This window comes from Geotrypetes seraphini, chromosome 5 (genome assembly GCF_902459505.1).
Source record: "Geotrypetes seraphini chromosome 5, aGeoSer1.1, whole genome shotgun sequence".
Classification (NCBI taxonomy): Eukaryota; Metazoa; Chordata; class Amphibia; order Gymnophiona; family Dermophiidae; genus Geotrypetes; species Geotrypetes seraphini.
In genome coordinates, this window is record NC_047088.1 from 5000826 (window position 1) to 5027507 (window position 26682).

Below are 26682 nucleotides of genomic sequence, written 5' to 3' on the forward strand. Positions count from 1 at the left end.
CACCCAGCAGCGTCTACTGCGAGCTGTCAAAAATCAAGGTCAACAAGGCAATGGGGCCTGACAACCTACACCCTAGGGTACTCAGGGAGTTGGGTGATGTCTTGGCGGAACCACTATCCGCGCTCTTCAATCTCTCCCTTAGTACAGGTAACGTCCCGATGGACTGGAAGATGGCTAACGTCATTCCACTACACAAGAAAGGCTCCAGGATGGAGATGGCAAACTACAGACCAGTGAGTCTACTTCAATAGTGAGCAAACTAATGGAAACCCTAATCAAACGCCAATTGGATAGGATCATGGACGAGGAGAATCTGCGGGATCCCCGCCAACATGGATTTACTAAGGGGAGATCCTGCCAATCCAACCTGATCAGCTTCTTTGACTGGGTGACGAGGAAGCTGGATGTTGGTGAGTCCCTGGACATCGTCTACCTGGATTTCAGCAAAGCATTTGATAGCGTGCCACACCGCAGGTTGCTGAACAAGATGAGTTCTTTAGGTTTGGGCGACACATTAACCAAATGGGTTGGGAACTGGCTTGGAGGTAGGCTTCAGAGGGTGATGGTGAATGGCACCCCCCTCTGAGATGTCGGAGGTGATAAGTGGAGTGCCACAGGGCTCCGTCCTGGGCCCGATCTTGTTCAACATCTATATAAGAGACTTGACAGAAGGGCTCCGAGGTAGAATAACATCGTTCGCCGATGATGCCAAACTGAGCAATGTAGTGAGCAAAAGCACAACAGACAAAAAAGCAATGACAGACGATATGGTGCATGACTTACTTCTGCTGGAGCACTGGTCTAGGTCCTGGCAACTCAGTTTCAATGCCAAAAAAATGCAAAGTCATGCACCTGGGAAGCCAAAATCCATGCAAGATCTACACCCTAAATGGCGAGATCCTGACAAGAACTGAAGCAGAAAGAGACTTGGGGGTGATTGTCAGGGAAGACATGAAGTCTGCAAACCAAGTGGAGCAAGCTTCATCTAAAGCAAGGCAAATCATAAGTTGCATACGCAGGAGTTTCGTCAGCCATAAACCTGAAGTCATTATGCTACTGTATAGATCCATGGTGAGACCGCACCTGGAGTACTGTGTGCAATTCTGGAGGCCGCATTACCGCAAGGATGTGCTGAGACTGGAATCGGTCCAGAGAATGGCCACCAGGATGGTCTTGGGACTCAGGGAGCTCCCGTACGAGGAGCGGTTGGGGAATTTGCAGCTCTACTCACTCGAGGAGCGTCGAGAGAGGGGAGATATGATCGAGACATTCAAATATCTCACGGGCCGCATCAAGGTGGAAGAAGATATCTTCTTCTTCAAGGGTCCCGCGGCAACAAGGGGGCATTCGTGGAAAATCAGGGGCGGGAAACTGCACAGTGACACTAGGAAGTTCTTCTTCACTGAAAGGGTGGTTGATCGCTGGAATAGTCTTCCACTTCAGGTTATTGAGGCCACCAGTGTGGCGGATTTTAAGGCCAGATGGGATAGACATGTGGGATCTATCCGCAAAGATAGATAGGGAGGATCACTGGAGTGGGCAGACTTGATGGGCCGTGGCCCTTATCTGCCGTCTATTTCTATGTTTCTATGTTAGCTAAAATAGCTGCTTTAGGTGCATCCATTCTGGCAAATTATGTTTAAATATGTTTATTAATTTTCAACGTGCACGGAAAAAAAACTGCTATAGCAAAAACATAGCAGGATACTTACATATGTGCACTAATATCAAATCATCCCTCCCAACCCCCCTTCCCCCCCAACAGAAACCCAAACATAAAAAATCCCTGAGCATAAGAGGTCAACAGACAAACCAATTACGAATTCAAGAGTCTACTCCAGGCCAATAGGAGTAAGGGTCAATAGGAGTAAGGGTCAGCCAAAATCGCTCCCAAATCACAGTAAATCGTCGGCCAGGTCCAGTGTCGAGATCAGTAAAATGTCTACATTCCAAGGAAGCATGTATGATCATTAAAGATCTCCATTGACTATAACTTGGGGTATCACTGGCCAGCCACTGTGTCAGTATAGCCTTCTTTCCAAGCAACATTGCTCGAGCCAAGAAAGCTGAAAGGCCTTTAGGTTTAGGAGAAACAACATCATAAAATCCAAATAATGCTTTGGGGGTTGGGGACCACCGCCGGCCCCAGAGAGAGGTAATATAAGATCCCAAGCGGTGCCAGAACTGAAGAATACAAGGGCAGAATCAAAACATATGTCCCAATGATGCATTTGCTTGAGAACATTTAGGACATTGAGGACTCTGAGTAATGCCCATCCGGTAAGCTCGTATGGGCGATATGTAAAGGCGAAGAATAAACTTTAACTGCAGTTACCTTTCTGGCAAATTATAAGTGCACCTCCAATATTTTGCTTGAGAAACTCAGAAAGTCTTGAATAGGTATATTTTTCTCTGAGTTTCTCAAGCAAAATATTGGAGGTATTTAATATGAACAGATTAGACTTGTTTCTCAGGGAGTTTTTCCGTACCCCTCTCTTTTCTGTATCCTCTTAAGGAATGGCTGTCTTCTTTGTCACACACTGGAAGTTGGAGAGTATTCTAGAGGTAAGAGAGGAACAGCAAAGCTATGCAAATGAAGCTTACTATAAGAAATCCCACAAGATAGGATTGACTACCCAAGCGTTCAGGAATAGAGTGAGTTTTACAAGAAGATTACCATGGTAAGAACCTAATCTTTCCAGATAAAGCTAAGCATTAAAATGACTGTCCTAATTTTATCCAGTTAGCCACTTGGTTACCAATATTGATAACATAGTAGCCCAGACTTAGTCCAGATATTCAGTACCAGCTGGTGTCCAGATATCAGCACTGAATATCCAGTTTATTTTTTCACCATAGCATCTGGTTTTTAAACAAAATGCTGCTCTTCTTGGCTCAATATCAGAGTGAATATTTGAATCTTGTTTTTATGATGTGTAAATTGATATTTTTTTAAATTCTTAATTCAAATATCTTTTTGATATTCTTCTGAAAGTGTGTCCCCAAAATGAAAAATCTTAAAAAAAAAATTTCCATAAATGACAGAGGAAAATAAAACAAAAGAATATATACAAGTATGTGTTTAGGTGCAAGTACTTACGCCAGCTATAGATCTGGTATAAATGCACCTAGATTTGGGAAATACTTGCATAACTTATTGCATTAAGTTATGCATATTAGTATGCATCCTGACTACATTCTGCCTAGATTCCACCCCTGTGAACACCCTACTGAAGATATACAGTATGCATAATTATAGAATAGCGTGTAGCTGGATAATTGTTATTTACAAGCATATAGTCACATGTGCATTTACACTTCAGATGAGATATTGAATTAGAACAAGTTGATATCTTGCATTATTCATGTTTAAAATACTATAGGTAATAATCCATTATGCCACCAGTGGAATAACCCATTTCTAGTGCAAGTAGCCCTACATTGAAATACATGAAGCACTTTGAGTGGCCCCATAGCTCTATTGCCTTATAAAAGGGGTAAGGTAGATATTAACACTGCCTCTGAAGTTATTAGAGACTATTTAAATATGTTTCTGTAGCACCTGGTAGACTGGTATAGTCCTTACGAATGGGTTATATACATCACTGCTACCAGCAGGTGGAGACTGAGAACAAACTTGTATATCAGGATAGCTTCCCCTCTTGCAATCCAGTCTTCCTCAGTCTCCATTAGCAGGTGGTAAGACTAATTCGGCTCCCCTATTAGTATTGTTAGAATTTTATTTTGGACTCCTGGGTTCCCCGTTTGTGTCGGATAGAGCTTAGATAGGTCCTGTTAGGGGATCTATCCGACTTTGGGGGTGTTAAACTCGGCGAGTCTCGTGCTGGGTTCCTTCCTCCACCTTCCACCTCCCCATATTTTTGTAGAGGTGCCTCAGCCGGCAGCCTGGCCCCCTGGTTGGTCAGGCTTCCAGCTTTGAGAGCCGTGGAGTCTGTTCTGACTAAGTGGAAAAGAAAAAGAAAAAATCCTGAGGTGTGCCGGTCTAAAAGGCTCAATTCCCTTTAAAAACTGTTTGTATTGTTTTTATCATCTAACTGGCACTTTTTACAGCTAGGGCGTTTTTCAGCACAATGGGCAGTTTTAAGGGGGGGAGGGAAAAATGCTCATTGTGCTCCAGACGCGAGTTACTCGCGGCCGGTCTGTGCAAGCGTTGTGCAGGCCAGAGTGGTGGGAGAGTCTTGTCGGCAGCAGTTGGCAGTGGCCAGGTCACCTTGCCGCATGTACCTCGCGAAGGATTCCCTTACTTCCAGAGCGGCTGGGGATTCTCTTTTCACGTCGGTCAGTTCCTCGGCCTCAGCTTCAGGAAACTCCCAGGCTTTTCAGACACGACAGGCCGCAGAAGCTCCAATTTTTGCGGTTTTGGGTCCAATTTTGGCAGGAATCTCCTCCTTCATTTCTGTTACCTCAGGTGACCTTCCCCCTATTCTGGAAATACAGGGGCAGGGTCCCCTGCTGGGGCAGAGAGTCCCTTGGAGCTGCTGGAGGTTCCGTGTCCACTCTGGGAGGGGGTTGCCCTTGACGTCTTCCCCACTGCAGCCCCATATAGCAGCGGTTTTGCTCCCCTCTACTACTCTCTCATCCAAGCGCCCGAGGGTCTCTTGAGATGAGGATTTTTGCTCAGAGGAGCAAGATGGTATTGATGTGGACCTGGAACAAGGCTGCCCTGTTAACTTCAATAAGATAAGTTGCTCTGCATTTCATATTCTGCTCTTTTCACTGGTTTTCAGCATTACATCTGCTTAATTTCTCTTCTCATCCCTGTTTCTTACTAAAAAAAAAAAAAGCACAAAAAAATAAACCCTTCTCTTTCCTCTGTTAAATCTTATTTCCTCTTCCTCTTCATAGGAAAAATGGTAAGACTTTGTTAACTCTAATTAAATCCTGGTGCCTGTGGCTCAGGATGACTAAAGTAGGGAAAATCCTGTTATAAATCCTGTGTTTTAGGGTAGCCACTGATTTGTTATAGAACCTGCATTTTTGTTTAAAATACTGTGTTTTAGGTGGTATAGAGCCTGTATTTCTGACTTACTAGTTTTTAGCCATTGTGTCTGCTGAGATTAGGTGAGAAGGGAGGAGCTCTGATTTACTTCTAAGGTTAACTGCATTATCTTTGGGACAGTGCTGTGAACAAGGCTGCCCTGTGAACTTCAATAAGATAAGTTGCTCTGCATTTCATATTCTGCTCTTTTCACTGGTTTTCAGCATTATATCTGCTTAATTTCTCTTCTCATCCCTGTTTCTTACTAAAAAAAAAAAAGCACAAAAAAATAAACCCTTCTCTTTCCTCTGTTAAATCTTATTTCCTCTTTCCCTTCATAGGAATAAGGGTAAGACTTATAGTCCCACCAACCCCAGGGACCACTATTCATATATAGAGACCCATATAATCAGGACTACTCAAATCAAGTCACTTCACAACCAATCAAGATGACCTTTATTCTATGCAATCACTGTGGTGCTTTAATTCCAAGACATACTATTTGGAGGCTTAAGGCTTGCCCCATCTGTCTTCAACTTGCTAGTATTAAGGAGGAGCTCTGCAAACTTAAACAGGAATTGAATACAATTAAAGCAGCTTCCATCACTCCACAAAATCATACCAACTTACTACCTCTACCTCAAAGAATAAAACAGCCCAGGAATAAATGGGTCACAGTAGGCTCAGGAAGACTGCGACATGTAACACAGAAACATCCACCTTCACTAATATTACCTCTACAGAATTCCTTCGCTCCACTAGTGCACTGCGATACTCAAGAAAACAGAAGGGAGGTGGGACTGGAACCAATGAAGGTAACTCAAGAGAACAAGCGCACCTTAAGCACAAATAAAAAAGCCAAAAACAGAAAATTATTACTGTTGGGGGATTCCATCATCAGAGGCATTAACCTTGGAACACAGGGCGAGGAGACCAAAATAGTGAAACGTCTTCCAGGATCCTCAGCTACCAGGAGTTCCAGGCAAATACTGAGTATAATTAAGGAAGAAACTAAGGATTTTAACACTGATGTTGTTATCCATCTGGGAACAAATGACCTGGCCAACAACTCCACACTTGCAGCACAGAAAGCTTTTCGGGAGCTTGGTGAGGGCTTGAAACCTTTTGTAAAGACTTTAGCTTTTTCTGAAATACTGCCTGCATATGGAAAGGGAGAGCAAAGAGTGAAAAACACAGAGGACTTTAATAGATGACTCAGAGCCTGGTGTCATCAAGAAGGCTTCAGGTACATAGGAGGATGGGGAAATACATGGAAGGACAAGAAGCTATATTGCACTGATGGGCTACATATTACTACAGCAGGAAAAAGAAACCTTGCAGAGAAATTTAGACAATATTTTTCTAGGCATTTAAACTAGAAGGTGGGGGTGGTGTATGTACGAAGGACAATTATAGAGACCACCCCCGGCAAAAGAAAAGATGTGATAGTAGTAAAGACTGCAACATAAGCAATATCAGCAACTCATTTCTTAGTATTGCAACGGAAAGTGAAACGACACAAAAATCCATACGAAAAAGGAGATTATCACTGAAAAATAGCTGGAAAGCGATGATCACAAATGCTCACAGTCTAAGCAACAAAGTTCATGATCTGCAAGCCCTGATGTTAGAGGCAGATCTAGATATTGTCGCTATCACAGAGACATGATTCACTGAATCACATGGATGGGATGCAAACATACCAGGATATAATCTTTTTAGGAAGGACAGAGATGGTCATAAAGGTGGAGGAGTAGCTCTCTATGTAAAGATCAATATCCAAGCGACCGAAATGCAAGGGACTTGGGGAGAGGAAGAAGCGATATGGATTACTCTGAAAAGAGAAGATGGAACTTCTATCTACGTGGGTGTAGTCTACAGAACTCCGACTCAATCGCAGCAAATTGATAAGGATCTGATTGTGGATATCCAAAAGTTTGGAAGGAAAGAGGAGGTTCTGCTGTTGGGAGATTTCAACCTGTGGGATGCGGACTGGAATGTTCCGTCTGCGGAATTGGAAAGAAGTAGGGAGATAGTGGATGTCTTTCAAGAGGCTCTGCTAGACAAATGGTGACGGACCCACAAGGGAAAAAGCGATATTGGATCTGGTCTTCACAAATGGAGAAAGTATCTCTAATGTTCGAGTGGGTGCTCACCTGGGAAGTAGCGATCATCAAACGATTTGGTTTGATATAACAGCTAAAGTGGAGAGCGGCCGCACAATACTTAGAGTCCTAGATTTCAAACGTATGGACTTTGATGCAATGGGAAAGTACCTGAAGAAAGAGCTGTTAGGATGGGAGGACATAAGAGAAGTGGAAAGACAGTGGTCTAAGCTGAAAGGAGCGATAAAAATGGCTATGGACCTTTATGTGAAGAAAATCAATAAAAACAAGAGAAAAAGGAAGCCGATATGGTTCTCCAACCTAGTGGCTGAGAAAATAAAGGCGAAAGAGTTGGCGTTCATGAAATATAAAAAAACCCAAGAAGAGGAGAGCAGAAAGGACTACAGGGTGAAACTGAAAGAAGCCAAGAGAGAGATACGTTTGGCGAAGGCACAGGCAGCAGAACAAATGGCTAAAAATGTAAAAAAGGGAGATACAAATTTTTTCAGATATATTAGTGAAAGGAGGAAGATAAAAAATGGAATTGCTAGGCTAAAAGATGCTGGGAACAAATATGTGGAGAGTGATGAGGAGAAAGCAAATGTGCTAAACAAATACTTCTGTTCTGTGTTCACAGAAGAAAATCCTAGAGAAGGACCGAGATTGTCTGGCAAAGTTACACGAGAAAATGGAGTAGATTCTGCGCCGTTCACGGAAGAGGGTGTTTATGAGCAACTTGAAAAACTGTAGGTGGACAAAGCGATGGGACCAGAAGGAATCCATCCCAGGATACTAAGGGAGCTCAGAGAGGTTCTGGCGAGTCCTATTAAAGACTTGTTCAACAAATCTCTGGAGACAGGAGTGATTCCTGGGGATTGGAGGAGAGCGGATGTGGTCCCTATTCATAAAAGTGGTCACAGGGATGAAGCAGGAAACTACAGGCTGGTGAGCCTCACTTCAGTTGTTGGAAAAATAATGGAAGTGTTGCTGAAAGAATAGTGCACTTCCTTGAATCTAATGGGTTACAGGATCCGAGGCAACATGGCTTTACAAAAGGTAAATCATGCCAAACGAACCTGATTGAATTTTTCGATTGGGTGACCAGAGAGCTGGTCGAGGACATATGCTAGATGTAATTTACTTGGATTTCAGCAAAGCCTTTGATACAGTTCCTCATAGGAGGCTGTTGAACAAACTTGAAGGGCTGAAGTTAGAACCCAAAGTGGTGAACTGGGCCAGAAACTGGCTGTCGGACAGACGCCATAGGGTGGTGGTTAATGGAAGTCGCTCGAAGGAAGGAAAGGTGACTAGTGGAGTCCCTCAGGGTTCGGTGCGGGGGCCAATCCTGTTCAATATGTTTGTGAGTGACATTGCTGAAGGGTTAGAAGGAAAAGTGTGCCTTTTTGCAGATGATACCAAGATTTGTAACAGAGTAGACACCGAAGAGGGAGTGGAAAATATGAAAAAGGATCTGCAAAAGTTAGAGGAATGGTCTAATTCCTGGCAACTAAAATTCAATGCAAAGAAATGCAGAGTAATGCATTTGGGGATTAATAATAAGAAGGAACCGTATATGCTGGGAGGAGAGAAGCTGATATGCACGGACGGGGAGAGGGACCTTGGGGTGATAGTGTCCGAAGATCTAAAGGTGAAAAAACAGTGTGACAAGGCAGTGGCTGCTGCCAGAAGGATGCTGGGCTGTATAAAGAGAGGCGTAGTCAGTAGAAGGTGTTGATGCCCCTTGTACAGGTCATTGGTAAGGCCCCACTTGGAGTATTGTGTTCAGTTTTGGAGACCATATCTGGCGAAAGACGTAAGAAGACTTGAGGCGGTCCAGAGGAGGACGACGAAAATGATAGGAGGCTTGCGCCAGAAGACGTACGAGGAGAGACTGGAAGCCCTGAATATGTATACCCTAGAGGAAAGGAGAGACAGGGGAGATATGATTCAGACATTCAAATACTTGAAGGGTATTAACGTAGAACAAAATCTTTTCCAGAGAAAGAAAAATGGTAAAACCAGAGGACATAATTTGAGGTTGAGGGGTGGTAGATTCAGGGGCAATGTTAGGAAATTCTACTTTACGGAGAGGTAGTGGATGCCTGGAATGCGCTCCCGAGAGAGGTGGTGGAGAGTAAAACTGTGACTGAGTTCAAGGAAGCGTGGGATGAACACAGAAGATTTAGAATCAGAAAATAATATTATATATTGAACTAGGCCAGTACTATGCAGACTTGCACGGTCTGTGTCTTTAATGGCCGTTTGGTGGAGGATGGGCTGGGAAGGGCTTTAATGGCTAGGAGGGTGTAGATGGGCAGGAGTAAGTCTTAACAGAGATTTTGGCAGTTGGAACCCAAGCATAGTACTGGGTAAAGCTTTGGATTCTTGCCCAGAAATAGCTAAGAAGGAAAAAAAGAAAATTTAAAGTGAATCAGGTTAGGCAGACTAGATGGACCATTCGGGTCGTTATCTGCCGTCATCTACTATGTTTCTATGGAACTTTGGGGAGATTTCCAGGATTCTCTTAGGGGGCCGTATTCCACCAGCAAGGGGTTTTAGCACCCCCCTTGTTGCAAGGATGTGTCTGGGTGCGCATTTTTCTGCAGGAATAATTTCATGAGCTAATTCTTCAGGTCTTTTTGGTTTTGCACTTTGAGGACACCCTGTTGGAGCCCCTGCGTACGGTTGACCCCTTGTTTAAGGGGATACGCTCTGCTTCCCACTCTTTTCCTATGCATCAGGATGTGTGAGACATGCTCGCACAGTGGCAGGTGCCGGAAGCTCCTTTTTGTTATGCGCATTCTGTGGCCCACCTGTATCCCATTCCTGAAGGGGAAAGGGACACTCTGAAGTCACCTGTGGTGGGTGCGGTGGTCTTGACCATTTCTTAGAGGCATACCATGCCTATTGAGGGCGGTGCAGCCTTGAAGGACCCTGAGGAGCGTAATTTGGAGCCCCTCCTTAAACAGAGTTTTGATGTGACAGCTCTGGCGGTCCAGGCGGCAATGTGTAGTTGGCTGGTGGCTCAGGCATGTTTTCGTTGGGCCAAGCATGTGCTTGACAGTAAATCTGAGGATTGAGAATTGCTAAAGCGCGAAGTGGCTGAGATTGAATTGGATGCTTCTTATCTTTTAGATGCCATATATGACCTCTTGCAAACTTCTGCCAAGTCATTGGTTTTTAGAGTGGCAGAATGCTGTACCGTGTGGCTTTGTGCTTTGTGGATACGGTGTCCAAAGCTAAGTTGACAAAGTTTCCCTTTAAAGGGTCCTTTTTGTTTGGTGAGGACTTAGACAAGTTGGTTCAGACTCTAACTGATTCTAAAGTGCCTCGTTTGCCTGAGGATAGGCCTAGGCTGCTGGCTTGAGGTGGGGCTGCTCATGGGCGTGATTTCTGCTGCTTCCGTCTTGGTAGAGGGGCTGCCTTCTTTCAGTCTCTTGGGCTCTCTAGAGGTAGGTTCTTTCAGCACATGCAGTCCTTTCATGGGGCCCACTGGGGTGCGTGCTGCGCCCCCGCCAGGTCCCCTGCTACCCTTTCTGCCCAATTACTCCTTGCCGGCGCCCGTCTTGGTTCCGGTGAGCACCAGGACGCAAGATTTTTCTGCAAATTGGGCAGACATAACGTCCGATCAGTGGGTTCTGGAGATGATTCGGGACGGCTATGCTCTGGAGTTTGCCCGTTCCTTGCCAGATCGTTTTCTCGCTTCCCCCTCGCAGGTGGAGTGGAAGCAGCAGGCCTTTCGCCAGACCCTTCAAAGATTGTTGGATCTCCATATGGTGGTTCCAGTTCTCCCGCAGGAGTGGGGCATAGGTTAGTACTCAATTTTCTTTGTTGTGCCAAGGAAAGAAAGGACTCTTCATGTACCTTCCTTCCACATGGAAACTCGGTGGTCTATGATTCTGGCGGTTCAGATGGGGGTATTTCTGACTCTCTAGATCTGACGGAGGCCTACTTGCACATTCCTATTCTTGCCTCCCATCATCGCTTCCTGTGCTTTACGATCTTAGGGCAACATTATCAGTTCTGTACACTTCCCTTTGTTCTGGCCATGGCTCCGCGGACGTTCACCAAGGTGATGGTGGTCGTTGTGGTGGCGTTACGAAAAGAGGGCATTCTAGTTCATCTCTCCTTGGATGACTGGTTGATTTATGCAAAGTCATTCCAGGAGAGTACCTGGGTCATGGCTCAGGTGGTGGAGTTTCTGCAGTCGCTGGGATGGGTAGGCATCCTTTCCAAGAGCCGGTTGTCTCCATCTCAGTGCCTGGAGTATCTAGGAGTGCTGTTTGACACCTCCTTGGGGAAGGTCTTCCTTTCGGAGGCCCGGGCAAGCAAATTGCAATCTCAGTTCTGCCTGCTTATGACGTCCCAATGTCCTCGGGTGTAGGATTTCCTCCAAGTCTTAGGGTTGATGGCGGCTTCCCTTGATGTGGTACGGTGGTCTCGGGCCCACATGCGTCCTCTTCAGTATGCTCTTCTTCGGAGATGGTTGCCTCGGGGCACATCCTATTCAGATTCCGGGCTTGGCTCGGTGCAGTCTTCGTTGGTGGCTCCAGACCTCTCATCTTGTACAAGGGGCGAATCTGTATCAGCCACAGTGGATGGTGCTGCTCACAGATGCCAGTCTTCTCAGTTGGGGAGCTCAGTGTCTAGGTCACTCAGCTCAGGGCACCTGGTCCATGGAGGAGGCTTCTTGGTCGATCAATGTCATAGAGACCAAAGCCATCCATTTGGCATTGTTAGCCTTCCAGCCCTTTCTGATGGGCAAGTCAGGGTTCTTTCAGACAATGCCATGGCGGTGGTCTATGTCAATCATCAGGGGGGCACCAAGAGCACTTTGGTGACACAGGAGGTGGCTCTGCTCATGGTCTGGGCGGAGTCTCATCTTCAGGACATTTCAGCCTCCCACATAGCTGGAGTAGAGAATGTTCAAGCGAACTTTCTCAGTCATAATGTGCTAGAACCCCAGAGAGTGGTGTCTAAGCCCCATGGCCTTTCAGTTGATAGTGCAGTCTTGGGGTCAGCCCCTCATGGACCTGATGACCACAAGTGTCAACGCCAAAACACCCCACTTCTTCAGTCATCGCAGGGACGGTCAGGCTGAGGGCCTGGATGCTCTGGTTCAATCTTGGCCAATGAAGGGGCTGTTGTATGTTTCCCTCCGTGGCCATTAGGGGGCAGAGTTCTTCTCCACATAGTTCAACATCCAGGCCTTGTAGTTCTAGTGGCTCCGGATTGGCCCAGGCGACCGTGGTATGCGGATCTGGTGAGGCATCTGGTGGCGGATCCTCTTCCTCTGTCTCTTTTGGATGACCTCCTGACTCAGGGTCCCATTCCAATGTTCAATCCGGGTCCCTTCTGTCTTATGGCTTAGCTCTTGAAAGGGATCGCTTAGGTAAGAAGGGGTATTCAGATAAAGTGATCTCAAGTCTCTTGGGGTCCCGGAGGCTTTCTACCTCTCGGGCTTATGTGAGGGTTTGGCATCTATTTGAGGAGTGGTGTGCTGCGCGTGGAGTGGTCTCTTTTTGCGCTTCCTTGCCTGCCATCTTAAAGTTCTTGCAGGATGGCCTGGACAGGGGACTGGCTTCGTCTCTCCAGGTTCAGCTTGCGGCCTTGTCAGCCTTTCATGGGTTGTTGAAAGGTCAACGTTTGACTGCTATTCCTGATGTGATTCGCTTCTTGCGTGCGGCCAAATTGTTCAAGCCTCCCGTGCGGCCCTCTGTTCCATCTTGGGATCTGAATCTGGTTCTCTCTGTTCTAGTTCGCCCACCTTTTGAACTGTTGGGCTACTGCTCTTTGAAGGACCTTACTCTTAAAGCGGTCTTCTTGGTGACCATTACTTCAGCTAGATGTGTTTCTGAGCTGCAGGCTTTCTCTTGTAGGGCTCCCTTTTGGTAGTTTTCTAGAGAGCGGGTTGTCTTGAGGCCTGTTCCTTCTTTTCTGCCAAAGGTATTGGGTAGCCGGAAGGGCTCTTCTGAGCAGAGACAGTTGCGCAAGTTGGATGTTAGTCGGGTCCTTTGCTCTTATGTGCAGAGGACCCATGAGAGCAAGAAATCAGATCATCTTTTTGTCCATCTCGTAGGTCCTCGTAAGGGGGATGGCCCTTTTAAGAATACTATTGCACGCTGGATTAAGGAGACTATTGGTTCTTGCTTCTGCTTACCTTCTGAAAAAAAAGTCTGTTCCAGAGTTTCTCAAGGCTCATTCCATTCGGGGTCAGGCAGCCTCTTGGGCTGAGTCTTCTCTAGTGGATATTTACAAGGCTGCAGTTTGGTTTTCTCTGCATTCTTTTGTCAAACACTACTGTGTGGATATTCAAGCGCATTGGGATGCGGTATTTGGTGAGCTTATTCTGGTGTCGGCCCTTCAGGAGTCCCACCCTTAATGGGTACTGCTTTGGTATGTCCCATTCATAAGGACTATACCTGTCTACCAGGGGCTACAGAAAGAGAAATTAGGTTGTTACCTGCTAATTTCCTCTCTTATGCAACCAACCGCTTTAAAAAAAGCGACTCTACCCAATATGTTTCACCCCACACCCACTTTCTCCTTCTCTTCTCAAAATATGTAACTTTTTCCCCTCCTTTCCCTTTTCCCCTCACTTTCAAGTCTGTCCAGTTAATGTCTTTGATGTTCACTCTAATTATTTTAAATATTTATTATTTTATTTTCTTTTTTTCTCTCTCTTTTTAAAATGTTACTGTTAACCGGCCAGATACTTGTTGATGGTCGGTATATTAAAAAGTCAATAAACTTGAAACTTAAACTTGAAACCCTGTCTGTCTTTGTGTGGTGATTGTGGGTTTTTATTTTGCTCGTGTGCAGATTTAGTTTTTTCATGGGTACAAAAATTTTCTAGGGCTGGGGAGAATTAAGAACAGTGGCTATGGCTGGTGAGCTGTGAGTCTATTTTCTATACCAGGGTTTAGTTCTACACATGTTCCAACAGTTGTTTACCAGTGTTTGTTGTTTTTACACTCCTGTTCAGAGTGTGTTTTACTGTTTTCAGTTGAAGTCTTTTCTAGGTTCTGCTTGGCCAATCGGCAGACTGGATTGTAAGAAGGGAAGCTATCCTGATATACAAGTTTGTTCTCAGTCTCCACCTGCTGGTAGCAGTGAGGTATATAACCCATTTATAAGGACTATACCAGTCTCTAAGCTAACAGAAAGAAAATTTGCAGGTAAGAACCTAATTTCTCCTTACTTCTCTATTTCTTTTGCTGAAATTAGGTGGATCTCTTCACCCAGGCCTTGGAACATACTCAGTTGTGTAGGGAGATCTGGAAGCTTCTGCAGTCCTCTGGTAGGAAGGCAAGAATTCCCACCAACAGATGTATCACTTTTTTTTTAAATTTTGCTTAGCTGATTCCACCTGAGTAGGAACCAACTTTTGTTCATACACAGTTATTCAAGTGTTTCCCTTATTTTTACAGTATATCCCTCTCCAAAATCAGCCCATTCTGCACAGAGAGAGTTTCTGGTCAGAAATCATAAACCAAGCTACTTCCAGACTCAACTTGATAAGGGGGGATATTTTGAGGGAATACTGTGAAATTTTATTTATCATAATTGTTTGTTTTTTTCCTAGCTTGTGGATCTAAGTTTATTTTGAGTAAGAGACAGGGAATTTTCTCTGTTCATCTTTAATTACATTACATTACATTACATTAGAGATTTCTATTCCGCCATTACCTTGCGGTTCAAGGCGGATTACAAAAGAGATGAAAAACGTTGGGTTACAATGGAAGAACATTTGTCCTTTCTAGAGAGGTAAAGAGTAGGTTATGTAGTTTCTGTGTGGCGGGAAGAGGGGGGAAGGGAGACGGTAAGATTGAAGTTAGGGCTGTTTCAGGAATTTCTTGAAGAGTGTAGATTTTATTTATTTTCTGAACATCTTGTAGTCTGTTGTTGTTATCAGTAGATTGGAGATTTGGTTATCTAGTTTAGCTGCTTGAGTGGCCAGGAGGCCGTTGTATAGTTTTTTCCGTTTTACTTCTTTGATCGAGGGGTGTGTGAATGGGGGGGGGGGGTTTCTATGTCTGATTGAGGTGGTTTGGATGAGGCAGTTGTTCAGGTAGGTTGGGCTGTCTCCGTTTAAAGCTTTAAATAACATACAGTAGAATTTAAATAGTATTCTTTCTTGGATTGGTAGCCAATGTGAGTTGATGTGTGCTTCTATAATATGGTCGTGTTTTCTCAATGAGTAAATGAGTCTCGGAGCTGTATTTTGGATTGTTTGTAGTTGTTTAGTCATTGTAGCAGGGCAGGGGAGGTAGAGGATGTTGCAGTAATCTAATAGTCTTAGGATTAGGGATTGTACTATAAGCTTGAATTGTGTTTTTTCGAAGAATTTTCTGACTTGTCTTAGGTTTCTCATAACTACGAAGGATTTCTGTATTTTATTTATTTGCGGTTGCATGGTGTAGCATCGGTCTATAGTCATTCCTAGTAGTTTTATGGTAGTTTGAATGGGATAGTTGATTGTGTTAATTTCTATATTGGTTATGGTTGGGACTTTGTCGTTTTTGAGGAGGATGAATTTAGTTTTGTCTGTGTTGAGTTTCAGTTTGTGATCTTTCATCCAGGTTGCTACTGTTTCTAGTGTTCGGTGTAGTGTGTTTGTCATGGCGGTCTTTGGTTGATCAAAAGGTATGAGAATTGTAATGTCATCTGCATAACTGTAGGTGGTGATGCCTAGATTATCCAGGTATGTTCCAAGAGATGCAGTGTATAGGTTGAAGAGAGGAGGGGATAGTGGGGATCCTTGTGGTACGCCGCAGGGTTTGGACCAAGGTTTAGATTTTACTTTATCTAATTTTACTCTGTATGTTCTGGATTTTAGGAAGCCTTCAAACCAAGAGTATACTTTATCTGAGATGCCTATTGCATCCAAAATTTGCAGTAGGATGTTATGGTCTACCAGGTCAAATGCTGCGGTAAGGTCTAGTTGTATGAGAAGCATTTTTTTTTTCCTGTGCTGAGGTGTTGTCTGGCTGTGTCAATGAGGGAGCTTAGTAATGTCTCTGTGCTGAAGTTGGATCTGAAGTAGATTGCGTGGGGTGAATTATATTATGGTTATCTAGATAGTTGGTGAGGTGTTTGGCTGCTAGTCCTTCTGTCAGTTTGACATATAGAGGTATTGAGACAATGGGTCTGTAGTTGAATGGTTGGTCTGTTGGTCCTTTTGGATCTTTTTGGATTGGGGTGATGATGATTTTGCTGAGGTCAGTTGGGAAAAGGCCTTCAGTGAGCATGGTTTGTATCATTGCAGAAGTAGAGTTATGTTTTTGTTTCACTGGAATAAGAGTTATTTCCAGTGCAATAGGTGAGACATTCTAGACCATAGGTTTATTTCCCAATACTCGCATGGTCTGCAGAAGAAATCCATTTCAGGTTTTTCACTCTGCCTCTAGTGTACTTTACAGGCTAGTTTAGCACCCTCTAGCAGTCTTTTCTTCTGCATGTATGGCTGCAGCTGTGCAGATTCTGCTCTCCCCATTTTATTATTTTAATTTGACATACATTTGTCCCTTTTGTGAGTATTTTCACGTTTGAAATGGATTTGAAGTTCTGCCTGCTTGAGAATTCACAGACTTCAATCTGTAGCCGATAGGCTGATCCCTTTGGGATACCTGTTAGCTAGTCTGCTTAGTCTTCTTTGGAGTTCAGGGCTGTCCCTGTCATAGCCTCACTCCCTTGTGTTCCTCTATGTTCCCCCACCTGAAATAAGTTGTTTTTGTAATTCTTAAAGTTTGAGAAATGTTCTTTTTGGTGCATTTTTGAAGCAAATTTGGGTCTGTCAGCCATTTTGAATTTTTAAGTTGAAACAATTTTATTGAATAAAAGAAAAGGATAATGAATACAGCAGAAGACACAACATTTGTTCAAGAACTATACAGCAATTTTCCCCGGTCCCAATAGCCCACTCCCACCCAACCCCTATCCCCTGCCCCTCACAACAATGAACCAAAATATACCAATGAATAATAAGCTGCCAGAAGAACCCAGCACCGGAGATGACTTAAGAAAAATGCTGCAGGCACAATGAAAGAGTAACCAGCAATATGGTAGCAAAGAAAGAGCAAGTTTCCCAGCCCACCTAATTGAGGAGGCCTGAACAAAACCAAAGCGAAAGCTTGACAGTCAGGGCCCTGGACTCTGATGAGCCTCAAGAAACAATGCATAGGACCTCCCCCCAACCCCCCCTCTAAAACACAGCAAACAAAGATTGAAACCAAGGCAAACAAACAAACAAAAAAAACAGAAAATACCAAGCTGGGGAAAGGCCACACCAAGGTCGCAAACCCCTCACCGCTCAAGGCAAATTAAACAGGCAAGGTATTAAGGATCATATTACAAGTTCTATGAGACAATGAGTATATATAAGGACCCCAGACCTGCAAAAAAAGAAAACAAAAAAACAACTTAGATTGTCACAAGGAATTACACACCTGATCCCTCTCAAGCAACATCAAAGCATGAATACGGTTACACCAAGCCCAATAAGAAGGAGTGTGATCCAAAACCCACTCGCCCAAAATAATTTTCTTAGCCACCAACCCTGCCTTTCACAAAAATAGCCGGCCAACACCAGAGGAAATCGAAAAGCTTTATATTTATCTAAAAGAAACCCCACCGGAGTGAGAGTTTCAAGTTTATTTAAAATATTTGATATAATCACAGTATCCAAATCCAATACGATGTACAAAATTAAAAATAGAAAAAATAAAAAATTTCCAACAAACAGGACATTAAAAACAATTATGACGTATGAGGTATAGAACGGCCTAATAAAAGCTCCAAATAGCGGACCACTTGTCTCCAGAAAGCCCTGAGTGCTGGACAACTCCAAAAAGCATGGAAAAAAGATTTAGGAACACTTGTACATTTCTTGCACTGCGCCAACTCTGTGAAACCAGTGTGATATAATTGAACCCATGTAAGATATGCGTGATGTAGCACCCGAAACTGTTACTCACTGAGTTCAGCCAAGACAGAAAGGGTCGGGATACGCTTAATAAGATATCCCATATCTAAATCAGTCAGCCACAGACCTAACTCCGGAGCCCAATGAGCACACAATGACTCCCATGACCTGGGCAGAGCAAGAAAACACAGCACCTTATGCAACGCCAAAACGGACAGGCTGTCCTCCTCAAATTGACCAAAAAAGGCACGGAGCTTACTCCCCAAACCCATCTTCAGACCCTCCACCTCCAAAAAGCGCACATAATGACCCAATTGTAAGTGAGCAAAAAAAATCAGCAGCCAGAATCCCATCTCAAAGTTGAAAAGTACACCAAGGTGGAAGTATACCATCCGGAGTAAGGACATGCTTCAACACAGTCAAACCCAACTGGGTCCAGCATCAAAAGGGAATAGAAGTCTGGCACGGCGAAAACTGAAGATTCCCCTGGATAGGCAGTAAATCAGACACCTCCCAGCCTCCCCCCAAGCTGAGTACCAAATCCCTCCAAATATCGCGTAATGAGCCCAATAAAAGACTAGAGCACAAGTAAGAAGGGAGGGACGATTGAGGAGTATGTAGCAAAGAAGTTAAATTCCAGGGGCAATAGAAGGCCAATTCATAACCAAAATAGGTTGCTCCATGATCCAATCCCCCAAATAGCGAAGTAAGCAGGCCTGATTATACGTCTGCATATCAGGAACACCCATTCCTCCCCTCAACCAATATCCCAGCAAGTAACGAAAAGCCATGCAAGGCTCCCCCCCCCAAGATAAAAGCGGATATAACACGCGAAGATCCTTTTGTAAAAAATAATCATATTAAAGAGATGAATACGAACATGTACTGAAAGAGGAAAAAACTTCCAATTATCCAGGCGTTGATGAGTAGTTTCAAAAAGCAAATGCAAGTTAACCTGCTTGATGGAAGAAACTGAAGTCAATTGGATATCCAAATATCAGAAGGCCCTGTCTGCCCATTTCAACGGAAAGACCCCTGGCCAAGCATCACGAACCTCTCGAATCATAAGGAGGGCCAAGGACTTATCGAGAATCAGCTGAAAACCAGAAAAGTCCCCATATTCAGCCATCACCATCAAGAGAGCAGGCAAGGCCATGACAGGATGAGTAAGATGAACAAGGAGATCATCCGCAAATGCCGACAATTTAAATTTCACCGTACCAATGGTCATCCCACTAATATCAGGGTTTTGTAAGACATCTCGCACTAAAAGAACCAAGGTAAGAACAAACAGAAGGGGGGGGGGGGGGTAAAGGCAGCCCTGTCTAGTATTCTGCTGAATTTCGAAGGGTTCAGATAGCAGCCCATTAACCCAAGTAGCCGCCAAAGACGAAGCATAAAGAACAGAGATAGCGTTTAAAAAAATCCATCAAAGCCATAATGGTGTAACATGGCAAACAGGAATGTCCAAGAAACCCTATCAAAGGCTTTCTCTGCGTCAAAGCTAACCAACAGACAAGGCACATAACGATAAGCCACATATTCCAGAGAGGTTAAAATGCGTCTAATGTTGTGCGCCACCCGACGGTTGCGAACAAAGCCTACCTGAGGATCAGCGATAAGATCAGGAAGAATACGGGCCATCCTGTTAGCCAAGGTCTTAGCGAAAAATTTCACCTCAGTATAAAGAAGGGATATAGGCCAATAAGAACTGGGCAAGGTGGGATCCCGTCCTGGTTTCAAGAGCAGTGCGATATGAGCATCACGCATTGAAGGTGGAGGTCAGCACCAGTGTAATTTCCACGGAAAGCAATTTATAGAACTCAGCGCATAAACATAGAAACATAGAAAAAAGCAGCAGAAAAGGGCTATAGCCCACCAAGTCTGCCCATTCCAAGTATCCCCTCCCCTGAATTTACTCCCTTAAAGATCCCACGTGAGTATCCCATTTTCTCTTAAAATCCGTCACGCTGCTGGCCTTTATCACCTGGAGTGGGAGTCTGTTCCAATGATCCACTATTCTTTCGGTGAAGAAGTACTTCCTGGAGTCGCTATGAAACTTCCCTGGGGCCTTCCAAAGTTTGCTAGACTGGATTACCAAAGCAACCTCCTCAGCTGAGATAGGAGCGTTTAACTTATCTGTTGATGGTGAGCAGACACACAAGGAGTTTGCATATTATCTAGATACAGCTCACTCGGCATCTCTAGGTCTACAGAACGAGCATACAGCTTCTGATAAAACTGGTAAAAACCTTCACAATTGCTTCATCATTACAAACCGGTCCCACCCCCTCCCCTATCACCTAATGTATGTGCCGAGGGCCATCCGTAGTGCGCACCAAGTTAGCCAAGATTCACCCACCCTTATTACCGTGTAAATAAAATTGATGCTTAAAGTATTGAAGCTAGCAGGCAGTACAGGCCTGTAATAACTCATATAAAGAGGCCTGCGAGGCCAACATGGTGCTCCTGCGGAAAGGGGTGGGATGACACGCATACCATAACTTATCCGCCAGCACTTGTCTTTCCAGGCGTAGGATCTTCCTATCTCGAGCCTTCTTAAAACTAGCATAAGCAATAATTTCGCCCCGTAGCACTGCTTTAGCCGCATCCCAATATAACACAGGATCATCCAGATGGGCCCCATTATGTAACTGATAATCCTTCCATTTCTTAAATAAATGGTCTAGAAACCCAGGATCCTTATATAAAGCTGGAGGAAAGCGCCATACGAATGCCACTATCACCCGACCCCATGGTCAAAGTGCACCAAATAAAGGCATGATCAGAGACACAATATGGACAAGAAGAACAAGAGGACACTCAGAAAAGTTGAAAGGGGACAGATTCAAAACGAATGCTAGGAGGTTCTTCTTTACCCAACGTGTGGTGGGCACCTGGAATGCGCTTCCAGAGGACATAATAGGCCAGAGTATGGTACTGGGGTTCAAGAAAGGATTGGACAATTTCCTGCTGGAAAAGGGGATAGAGGGGTATAGATAGAGGATTACTGCACAGGTCCTGGACCTGTTGGGCCACCGTGTGAGCAGACTGCTGGGCACGATGGACCTCAGGTCTGACCCAGCGGAGGCATTGCTTATGGACCAATTCCCACTGATTTTGTAGAAGAAAAAAGACTAGTAGACAAAAATCAGTAGTCTATCTGAGACTGGGTGCCATGAGCGCGGGACAGGTGAGTATATTCATAGGGTGCAGAGTTGTCCACAAGATCTAAGGATGAGCGAAGGTAAGGAATACCCCTAGAAGAGTCCATGCACTCCTGTGGGCGGGGATCGGACTTTTCCAAACTAGGATCATGGACAAAATTAAAATCACCCCCCAACACCTGAGGCATGTCAGAGAATTTACTCAACGCCTTAAATAAAGTGCTGTAAAAAGCCTTATAATGCCTTGTCATAAACATTCGGCGCATAAATATTACAGAGAAGCAAAGATTTCCGGTATAGAACTATATGAGCTAAGACAAACTGACCAGAAAGGTCTGCATATACTTCATTCACCGTCACATCCAAAGTTTTCCAGATGAGAATCAAGACCCCCTGCCTTCCGCCTTAATGCTTCAGCCCCCATCACCCGTCCAACCCACCATCTAGCAAATTTATCATGTTCCGGAGAGGTCAGGTGCGTCTCCTGCAAAAAGACAATATCCACCTTGTGACAATTTTTGAACTTATATAAATCGCATTGGATTTGGACTATGCGAAATAAAGAAATTAAATAAACTTGAACCTTGAAACTTGTCTGCAATATCTTTTGTCGCTTAACAGGTGAAGTAACCCCATTAACATTTCAAGAAATTAGTTTAACCATTAGAGTCCTTAAAAACCAAGAGCAATGATGAAACCAATGTCAAAAGAGAAGGAAGGCCCTGTCAGGCCACAGTGAGATTGGAAGAACAAGATCTCCACAGGATAAGCAGAAATCTGCCCTCCAAGTAACATCCCAGGCAGCGAGGCAGGTTCAAAAGTTACCAAAGCAAGGTCCACACAATCCATTCACCTAGTATATGGCAACCAAGCTCATTCCTACCATGCACACTTCGCCGCTCCTAGGGGCTGTTCTTCCCGAGCAGAATTCTAATAGAGTCAGGAACAGGCGGATGCTTGCAATGCCTGCAATGCAGGCGGATGCTTGCAATGCAGAGCCAAGGTTTCCACCAACCAGCATTCTAAAAACTCACGCAACTCCGGTAAGCCCATCAGACGAAGATTCTCCTGGCGGGAGCGATTTTCAATATCGTCTAGTTTATCTTCCAGGGTCTGGATTTTAGACTAAAGCTCGGCCTGTGTAGTGGTCACCTGAGCCACGGTGCCCTCCAGATTGGACACTCAGTGGCAGCACCCTGAGAACTCCCCTATTAACGATTCCAATCGATTAACCACACTTCCAACATATCTGTGATGGATTGGAGACCCTGATCCAGAGAGGATTTAATTGACTCTTTTAATAATAATAATAATTTTATTTCTTATATACTGCCAAAGCCTTAGTAGTTCGAGGTAGTTTACAACAAAGAAGGGCTGGACAATCAGCGAAAGAGTACAATCAGCAAATATAGATACAATTAATATATGGGGTCAAATGTACGGTGAGCAGGAAGCAGATAATAATAATAATAATAATAACTTTATTTTTCTATACCGCCATAGTCAGGCGACTTCTAGGCGGTTTACATTGTAAGAGGGCTGGACATTCAGCGAATAACAAAAGGTCTTAATACAAAACAATAAGTCTACATACAATACAATACAAAACAGTACAGTACAATACAATGAGTCTAAATACAATACAATACAATAAGACTAGATACAATACCATGCAATGTGTCTAATACAAAATAATAGTCTAATGGGAAACTAACGTGCTAATTGGAGTTCTATGGGTAATGAATACCTGAATACTTTAGAGCTTACATATGAGTAGGAGTTCTATGAGTAGAGGATATCTGAATAGATGAGGAGCTTCTTGAGGGGAAGAAAAAGGCGTTTACAGGGAGGGGAGTCCTAGTGAGGGAGGGTCCTAGTGAGGAAGGGGACAGTTTTAGTCAACGAATTTAGCGAATAGGGCGGTTTTGATCGATTTACGGAAGGCACTGTAAGACAGATTGGGTTCGTTTATGTAGTTTTTCAGCCAAACTTGCTGTCTGCTTGCTTGGAACTTAAAGGTTCTGTCCAGGAATGATTTGTATCTGCAGCCTGCAATCTTTGGGTATGCAAAGAAGTTTTTGTTTCTGGTTGCTCGTGTGGGGTTGTGCAGGATGAAGTGAGTTTGCAGGTATGAAGTTGCTAGTCCCCAGGCTTGCCTGAAACAGGTGCAAGCAAATTTGAATAGTATTCGCGCTTCTATTGGAAGCCAATGCAGTTTTTTATAGTAGGGGCTGATGTGATCGTTTTTTCTTAGTCCGAAAATTAGGTGAACGGCGGTGTTTTGTATTAATCTCAGTTTTTTTATTGTTTTTTGTGGGATGCCCAGGTAGATGATGTTGCAGTGGTCAAGAATGGATAGGATCAGTGCCTATACCAGCAACCTGAATGACGTTGGGTCAAAGTATTTTTTTATGGTCCTTAGTTTCCATAGCGTGTAAAAACATTTTTTCACTAGTGAGTTTGTGTGGTCAGTCATAGTTAGATGAGTGTCTAGGGTGATACCGAGTATTTTTATGTTTTTGGAAATTAGGTATTCGTGATTGTTTATTTTTATCGATGTTCTCATGATTTTGTCATTAGGACTAGCCAGAAAGACTTTTGTTTTCTCTGTGTTTAGTTTTAATTTGAAATTAGTGGTCCATTTGTCAATTTCGGTCATTATGTTTGAGAGGTTGTCTACAATTTCTTTTGTGATGTCATTTATGGGGATTAGAATGGATATGTCGTCTGCGTAAATGTAGTGTATTAAGTTGAGTTTTTGTAAGAGGAGACCTAAGGAGGCAATGTAGATATTGAAAAGGGTGGGCGATAGGGGGGGAACCTTGAGGTACGCCTGAAGGGTTTTTCCATGGTTTGGAGTAGTTTTCGTTGCTGATTACTTGGTAGGATCTGTTTATTAGGAATTCTTGGAACCATTTCTTTGCCTTTCCAGAGATTCCCATTACTTCAAGGCACAGCAGCATGAGGAAAGAACAAAAGAGATCTTGTGGGACAAGAGTCGGGTAAGAGGTCTTAGGTTACAAAACGGTTAAATAGGTTAGTTTTTAATATTTTTCTGAAGTTTAGGTAGGATGAGGAGTGCGAGATAATGTTGTTCAGCCAATAATTTAGATGACCTGCTTGGAAGGCAAGTGTTCTGTTCAGGTATCTTTTGTAGCGGCAGGCCTTTAGAGTTGGATGGCTGAAGAGATGAACTCTGTGAGTGGGTCTGGATGGACAGACTAAGGTAAAATGGGGAACCAAGTATAAGGGGGCCGAACCAAGAATGGATTTGAAACAGAGACAGGCAAACTTGAACTGCACTCTTGCTTCCAAGGGTAGCCAGTGGAGTTTTTGGTAGTAGGGAGTTATGTGTTCCCATTTTTATAGCCCAAAGATCAATCAAATTGCCAAGTTTGGATGATACAGAGTCTTTGAATGGTTTTTTTGAAGGACCCCAGGTAGATAATGTTGCAGTAGTTGAGTAAGCTCAGAATGGAGGATTGCACCAATAAGTGGAATGAGGTTGTGTCGAAGTACTTCCAATACGATTTCTTGCAACCACCCGAAGCTCACCGTGGGTCCCTCCAGGCCTTCACCATCCATCATTTTAGGATCCGCTCGCGACAAAGGGTTTTAGAAGTCATAGCAGCTGGTCGGGTGCTATAATAAACAGCAATCGTCCGAGAATAGCAGGGAGCTGCTAGAATGGGTAGATCTGAGAGGTTTAGATGCCGGTAAACAGATAGGGGCTCGGGAGCTCGAGGCACACATGTCTGCTCTCTAGCTCAGCATCACGTGACCCCACTATTTTGAATTTGTAACTATCTTGTTTTCAACTTTTACCTGCTTCTGTAAAATTTAAAATTGCTAGAATGGAGTCCTTAGGGTCTCCCTGTGTGGATTCATACCAAATTTAGGAAAAAAAATTTGATGCATTTAGAACGTTTTGTGCCATGTGCTGTATGGCGAGGTCGGGGGGGGAGCGGTAACTACTGGTTTAGCCTCTCATTGGGGCGGCCAAATTTATTTTGGGGGCTTGGTTCTGTGGCTTTGTCTGGTTTACATCATCAAGAGACTGTACATCACAGTGAAATACAAAAGAAATATCATCTTCCTTACTTTCCTAAGAATTTTACAAAACGAAATATCTTTAATAGTTTTTGGAAATGCATATATGAAATCGAAGAAGCAAACAAAATACACAGTTCCGAATCCCAACTAGCAGCCTGATATGCAATTGTTCAATGCAAAAATTTCTTGTAAAGACATCCTTGTACTGGAGGGAACATAAACAATGAAGTTATCCGTAGTGGACGAACCGCCTTAAAAAATGTAAATTGTTCTAGTAAATAACAGGTGCCTGACAATATACGGCTTTATAACAGAGCGTCCCAAATTTAAACCAAACCCTGGCCTCAAAAGGCAACCAATGGAGTTGGCTGTAGTATGGAGTAACATGATCCGATTTTTTCCAATCAAAAATTAGACACACAGATTCCCCACGGCCTAAGAAGCACAAGTATGAGTCATCTAAGGGTGTCTCTATGCTCAAAGGTCCAGAAACCTTCTCAGAATTTATGAGATTTTGCGGATCTGTATTTTACTCCAGGGGTCCGGCTGCTAGGTACTTTTCTGTTTCCCCTGCTATGTATCTCGGCAGCTGAGTAGCCTCGGGGGGGGGGGGGGTCTGCACCTCCGTCTGCACTACCTGTTCCTCCTTCCTAGACTGTATCCAGGATCCCAGTGGCTGCTCTGGACCTACCAAAGAAGGCAAAGAAGGCAAAGAAGGCAAATAGAATGTTGGGCATGATAAAGAAAGGAATCTCGAGTAGATCGGAGAAAGTTATAATGCCGCTTTATAGGGCAATGGTCAGACCACACTTGGAATACTGCGTCCAACATTGGTCTCCCTACCTAAAGAAGGATATAAAACTGCTGGAGAGGGTGCAGAGACGAGCAACAAAACTGGTGAAGGGTATGGAGAGACTGGAATATGAGGATAGACTTATAACACTAGGATTGTTCTCCCTTGAGAAAAGGAGACTGCGTGGGGATATGATCGAGACCTTCAAAATACTGAAAGGAATCGACAAAATAGAGCAGAGAAGATTATTTACACTGTCCAATTTGACACGGACTAGAGGACATGTAATGAAGCTAAGGGGGGGCAAGTTCAGGACTAATATCAGGAAGTTCTGCTTCACTCAGAGAGTAGTTGACACCTGGAATGCCCTCCCAGAGGAGATTATTGTGGAATCGACCGTCCTAGGCTTCAAGAGCAAACTAGATGCATATCTCCTTAAGAGAGGCATATAAAGATATGGTGGACTATAAATTACGCCAGGTGTACACCTGGCAGGGCCTCCGCGTGTGCGGATCGCCGGACTTGATGGACCGAAGGTCTGATCCGGAGATGGCAGTTCTTATGTTCTTATGTTCTTACCTGATCTTTTTTTGTTTGTTTGTTTACAGTGCTGCCCTTCCTGGATTTGGGAATCTGGACTT

At 44.0% G+C, this 26682-nt stretch overlaps 1 protein-coding gene across 1 annotated transcript in view; it reads left to right on the plus strand.

Annotated features, from left to right (window-relative positions):
• TEX11 (testis expressed 11) overlaps positions 1–26682 on the plus strand; it is a 575855-nt gene that overhangs the window by 445919 nt on the left and 103254 nt on the right. Inside the window, exon 25 of the mRNA XM_033944972.1 lies at positions 14332–14404. Coding sequence (XP_033800863.1) covers positions 14332–14404 — 73 coding nt within the window. The remainder of the gene's footprint in view (positions 1–14331; positions 14405–26682) is intronic.